The sequence below is a fragment of the Aulostomus chinensis genome, chromosome 4, assembly GCF_037954235.1.
Source record: "Aulostomus chinensis isolate RoL2024-O1b breed Wild chromosome 4, RoL_Achi_v1.0, whole genome shotgun sequence".
In the NCBI taxonomy this organism is placed as follows: domain Eukaryota; kingdom Metazoa; phylum Chordata; class Actinopteri; order Syngnathiformes; family Aulostomidae; genus Aulostomus; species Aulostomus chinensis.
In genome coordinates, this window is record NC_141323.1 from 3,961,672 (window position 1) to 3,967,671 (window position 6,000).

General features: G+C 42.9%; 1 protein-coding gene across 5 annotated transcripts in view; it reads left to right on the plus strand.

Annotated features, from left to right (window-relative positions):
- The window catches only part of gramd4a (GRAM domain containing 4a), a 42,298-nt gene extending 37,455 nt beyond the window's left edge, over positions 1-4,843 (plus strand). For all 5 annotated transcript variants that reach the window (XM_086201139.1, XM_086201138.1, XM_086201141.1 and 2 more), the window contains 3 exons: positions 241-331; positions 437-505; positions 1,102-4,843. In XM_086201139.1, the coding sequence (XP_086057265.1) occupies positions 241-331; positions 437-505; positions 1,102-1,212 (271 nt within the window). In that variant the 3' untranslated portion in view covers positions 1,213-4,843. The remainder of the gene's footprint in view (positions 1-240; positions 332-436; positions 506-1,101) is intronic.
- The last annotated feature ends 1,157 nt before the right edge of the window (positions 4,844-6,000 follow it).

Genomic DNA, 6,000 nt, shown 5'->3' on the forward strand with positions numbered 1-6,000 from the left:
GTCACCGTGTTTTCCTTCCCTTAATGCATTTCCAGAGTAAAACGCTACCCTGTGACCCAGCAAGTGCTTCATGTTTACACTGACGTAGACGAGGAGAAGCAGGAATAGGTCAAGGATAGACTGTGGCTGCTGCAGTCCTGATCCTGATATTTTTTCGCCTGTTTGGATGCATCATTGAAAAGACCTCCTGTCCCTTTGCTGGCTTCTTTTCTTAAAGTTGTCCCTCTCCGTCTCCGTCAGCTACTTGTGCTTCGAGAGCTCCAGCTCCAGATCCAGCTCTTCCAAGAAGAATAAAGTCATCAAGCTGGTGGACATCACTGACATTCAGAAGGTGATCGCTGATTTATTCAAACATCTTAATAAAGGGCATTTGAGAGCATTATTTAGAAATTCAAATGGTATGAAACTAACAGCTCTTCTCCCGGCCACTCCTCAGTACAAGGTGCTGTCAGTCCTACCAGGAAGCGGGATGGGCATCTCCATAGCTACTCCCTCTACTCAGAAGGTAAACTTGAGGGGATAATAGTATAATAACTCTTATATTTAATGCCTTTCTTAAAATTCTAACTTTTGTGTCGATTGTAAAACATGTTGTGCATCCAAAAAAGTGTTGATGGGTTTTTATTCCTCTGAGGCAGCAGCAGACGTATGTTGGAGGCATTGCTGTGCGTTTGGGGTTTTCCATACGTCTCTTCAAATTCACTGCCACTCAAAGATGAACCGGAATGATTTTGTCGGTCAAAGGTCAAAGGTCGCTGTCACTGCACTGAGGCGATGTCTCTGGAAAGCCTTGAGGAAATGTTTCCTAATACACAGCACCGAAGTTTCTTATTGGTTATCAATCAACATCATGAGTTGAGTGACAGCACACCACTGATCCGAGTCCAGGCTTTCTCTTGTGATTAGAGTGTCCTGTGCACCAGAGCGAGTCACCAGTGACTAAATGTTCTTTTAAGCCAAATGAAAATCTTGTTTGTTGATTTTTTTGTTTTGTTTTTTTGTCAACTGAGTTATGGAATATTTCTTATATTTCTTCATGTGAAGAAATATCTCCGATTATAGACACACACACTAACGACCGGGCTTCTCTGTGTCCTCCAGCCATTGGTGTTCGGTGCCATGATCCACAGAGACGAGGCCTTCGAGGCCATTTTCACCCAGTACATGAAGATCATGACCACCAGTAAACCGCCGGCCAGCACGGAGCTCTAGACCCCCACGTTTCACCAACACGTCTCCGTAGGGGGCGCCTGAAGTCTGGAGCAGACCGGACCACTGCACTCCTGCTCTTGTGATGGGCGTCGGCTTCCTCACGGATGTTCAGCTCTGATTGGCTACGATGGAGGGACATGTTGGTGTGTCACCTACACGCGTAGTCGGATTTAGTTACATCACTGACAAAATAGACCGTTTCTGGGAGGAAGGAGTGTTTTTATCAATCAGCTGAAGGCTGGCGAGGGGGCGGGCTCTCCCCTCCCACCTGACTGACCTACTGACTGGTTTCCTCTCATAGAAGTCGATGTTTGCATGTGCGAGTGTGTGTGTACGTGTGGAAGAAATAGTCTTAAACTGTGTCAAGTGGCTCTATTTTTTTTTTCCCTCCCCTCAGCCAGTAAAGTGGCTTCTACGGCGATAGGAAGGAGCGCTCGGCGTGGCTGTAGAACGGATCCTTTAGCTCTGTAGGAACCAACGTGCAAGTCTAGCTTGATAAGTCACCCCATCAACCAACATCTCTGACGTTTTTTGACATTTAGCAGGCTGATTGGTGCCTCGTGGCGTAGCCCAGAAAAAAAAGGAGCTTTTTTTTTTTTTTGAGTATTAGCTGTGAAAATGTCAGACCACCATTGTCTGACAAAAAGCCTTTCTGTTAGTTTACATGGCTGCTGCCTAAACCTTGATTTCTCCTTGTCCGTCTACACACATCTCAGCAGCGACCTTTTAGTTGTCGATTGAACAAATGCTGCCCTCGGCGTCCGCTTCAGTGTTTGTTAGTACGCGTGTCTTAAATGTGATGTGATTCTTTTTTCTTTCTTTTTTTCCCCTCCCCCTCAGAAATGCCTTTATTTTGAAATGTCTGTGTAACCGCCTTTGGTCCTGGAGCTGCTGATGGTGAGACCACTGTTCGATGGTTCAGACACTGACGGCCATCGGCAAAGAGAGCGTGCACGCTTCTCGTTGAAAGGCACAAGCTGTAAATATAGAGAGTAATGTAGTTTTGTTCGCGTTCATGGTATTCTCCCTGCACTTTAACAGAACTGGAGTTCCTGACATTTACATAAAAACCTGCGAGTTAAGCTGGAATTCATCAGTCAGTGTTCGCAAACGATATCGGGATGAGAATCCAAAGCCAGCGCTGGTATGTCACGTATTCTGCTGGAGCCAGCCCGGGTTCGTATCCTGCTCGCCGCACAAATACAGTCTGAACTCACCAAATTCACACAAGATGGAGCACGTGAGCCAGACGACCTTTAAACTGACCATAGAAGAAGAAAAAGAAGAAGGAGGCACTTTGAATAAAACAGTCGGCCCACAAAGAACCCTCACGTATAGAAAGATCTGCAGTATTTCAGCGGTGGAAACATAGATTAAGTTCTGGATTAATTAATCCCTCAGTTTTAGAAAATCCCTGATCTTTCATGTTTATTGTTTCGCTTTACTGTGACGCCACCGTGACTTTTCCACCTGTTCCAGGTTGTCTATGCTTTTATTTTGCAGCAGTCGTCTATGAAGTCGAGACTGAAGCGGATATTTTGAACGTCACTTTATTTTAAGACTGCTGGCGAGAGTGAAGCTGGTCTCTACTCCTGCCACCTGGTTTGATACGTTGAAATTTAATGCCAAACTACATCAGACACTTTAAGTGAGATGAGTGGAGAGACGACATTTATTTTGAAAGACCGTTAGTTAGCTAGTCCACACTCCCAGCTCCTTGGCAGCACAAGCTTTAGTTTTCTTGTACATCTTCCAAAAACACTGTTAAAAGGGAGACTTTGACATTGGAATCTGGTCATTTTTACTCGCCGGCCACTCATTTCTCGATGAACGGAAGTTAATCACTGTCCACCGAGAATAGAAGAGGGTTCATTTCAGTAAAGGTTCTGGCATTGAATACTGAAAATGTCACGGTTCTCTCTTAAAGTCGATACAAATCCTCTCGTCATCATTAAGGACTGGATATGAAGTTGTTGTCATTCAATGGACCAGTTCACACTTTTTGTCGTTGACATCGTTGTTAGATGTTCGCACCCAACCTGCTGTTGTTCAGCTCAGACGTCTCTGATCCGCGAGCGGGAAACGGCAGGTTAAACGCAGCCATGGCGGCTGTCTCATGATGTGATTTGACGGCTCATCGCAGTCTTGAAGCTTTGACCTGAAGCCTTTTATAATCTGTTAACTCTGAAAATCAGCTGATGAGGCTGCGCTCAGATGAAGCACAGAATGTATCATGTTTGATATGTGTAGCAAATTCTTTTCTTTCTTTCTTTTTTTTCCCTTTTTGCCAAATCTTTAATTTTCTGTCTGCCATATTCTGCCTATGCTCATGTTTACAGAAGGTTGTAAAAAAAAATTTTTTTTTTGTTGTTGTTGTTGTTTTCTGTTCCTTTACAAGCCGGTTTGAGTTCCTTTGACTTCGGAGTCATGAAAACTGGCACGTTGTTCTGGAAATAATATCTAAGCCGTCACTGGCTCCCCTGCGCTCGCATCGCTGTCTCTGCTCCCCCGACCAAAAGGAAATTTGAAGACACGATGTTGCTTGTAAAAGTTCCCATCACAATAATTGGGGACGGTGCTGTGGACGTTTTACAGGCTTCATTCAGAGCAGAGATGGCCATGGACTGAAACGGCAACATCAGTGTTTTTGACCTGTAGTTTCAGAAAATCACTTTTAAGAAGTTCATTTGTTTCAAAAAATGAAATAAAAAGTGTGGATTCTGCAAGCACTTTAAAGAGTAGTGTCCAGTAAATGCACCCATGCCAGAGCCGGCAGCTCGCTAGCTAGCTGTGATTAGCACTGATTTTCATAGTGTCGGGCAGAGCTGTTTCCCCTTATTTGTAGTCACTGTGCTACACCATCAACTGCTTCAGATGTCTTGAGGACAACGGATGAGAAACTGTGTACCAAATTTTAAAAAAAATTAAAAAAACAAAAATCAGCTGGAACAAGGTGAAAAAATGCACCAAGCTAGCTGTGTTTAGCTAATTTCGTTAGCTTGGGGCAAAACCATCCTAGCTATTTACTGTACCCTCCTTTGTAGCCACTGTGCTAAGCTAGCTACCAAATATGATTTGAATGTCCTGAGGACAGCAAATGAGAACCTTTGATATCAACTTTGTTAGGATACCAATAAATAAATTTGGTTTAAAATAAATGAGACGCACCTGTGCGAGTGTCAGCAGAAGCTAGCTGGGATTAGCACTGATTTAGTTCGCTTAGGACAGCGCTACGCTAGCGGTTTGACCTTTTTTCTAGTTACTGTGCTAAGCTCACTGTTAAATGAAATCCAGATGTCCTACGGACAGCAAATAACCATTGAGATTCACGTTAAAGGAACAGACACGTCTGTGCGGTTAAAATCATCAGTATTAACAACATTTGAGTACTCAGAAGTACATCATCTAATCCCATCTAAACGTAGTATGAACCAGTTCTTGAGAAGCTGTTTGCATTATTAGAAATGTAAGTTTCTTTTTTGGTTTGCTCTGTTGCTGGTTGAACCTGTTGAGTCTAAATGTGGCCTGCAGGTGGCGCTGTAGTGAGCTACACGGTGCTCATACAAAAAACTTAACTGAACTTAACTCTCAGCAACTACGAGAAGTGTGTTTCCAAAAAAAAAAAAAAGAATTCCTTTTAGCTTCGACTTCTCAGCAGAGAAGAGGCGTGACGGGGACTCTGTCAAAAACAGTGGTGTTGCCTTCTCAAGGTGTTCTCCTCGCTGTAAATGCTCCTTTAGGGGTTCCACCAAAAGCATTTCAACTTCCCAGTGGTCCACGGTGAATGTACAAGTACACCATTTCACACAATACAGAGATGTAGAGAGTCTCGTTAGTTGATTGAAAGTGTTACGAAGTCAGAATCTCATGATCCAGTCCTGTTCTGTGGACTGAGACTCTACTGTGGTACAGTCGGTGACGTGCATAGCGAAGCATTCACTGTCAGGGCGAAAAATTGACCGTCGTTGCATCTGTCGCTTTCGTGACCTTTTTATTTTGTCAAAGAGGAATTTGTATACAAATTACAGAAATGTACAGCGACGTCAACTAAAACCACTGAGTTTTTAAAAGACATGTCTGTATTGTAAAGGATAATGTGATGTACATTTTTTAATTTAAGTAAATGAATTTAAGGTATTTTTGGTCTTGCGTCCTTCATCTCTTCTTAATTTAACCTCCCACGGTGAATGGTGTTCTATCGCAGCTTGGTCGGCGGCTTAAAAAGAAGGGAGCACGGCTTTAGGATGAAAACACGTGTCACCTTCATCATATTTTTGCTCTTTTTTTTTTTTTTTTTTAAACATGATTTGGGAATAGTTCTCATCGAAACCCTGTTTTCCAACTCCAACTGCAGTACCAGTCCACAGCCACTTGAGGTCAGTATGAGACCTTAGTCGAGAGAAATCTGCAGGCACTTCACCTCCACATGGAGAGTAAAGCTCAGTGCCTTGCTGGAGGATTCTTGATAACTAAATTGTGTAAGAATAAGAAAGTGGAGGTTTTGATGTGTTTCTCATGTCAATTTTATGGCATGAAATTCAATTAAAAAAAACAAAACAAAACATCAATTTTTCTTCCTTTGCGGCCTGAAGGTCAATCTCAACAGCATATAGAAGGTGTACTCATGTAGGTGGCTGAGTTTCTGTGATTCACCAACAGGAGGTTAAGAGGGAAAAAAAACAAGTATAATAAAGTAAAGGACGAACTGGAAAAATTCAGGTCATCACATGAAAGACCAGAAATTACTCATTGCGTCTTTTTAAGGCTGAACTGAACTTCCAGAATGTT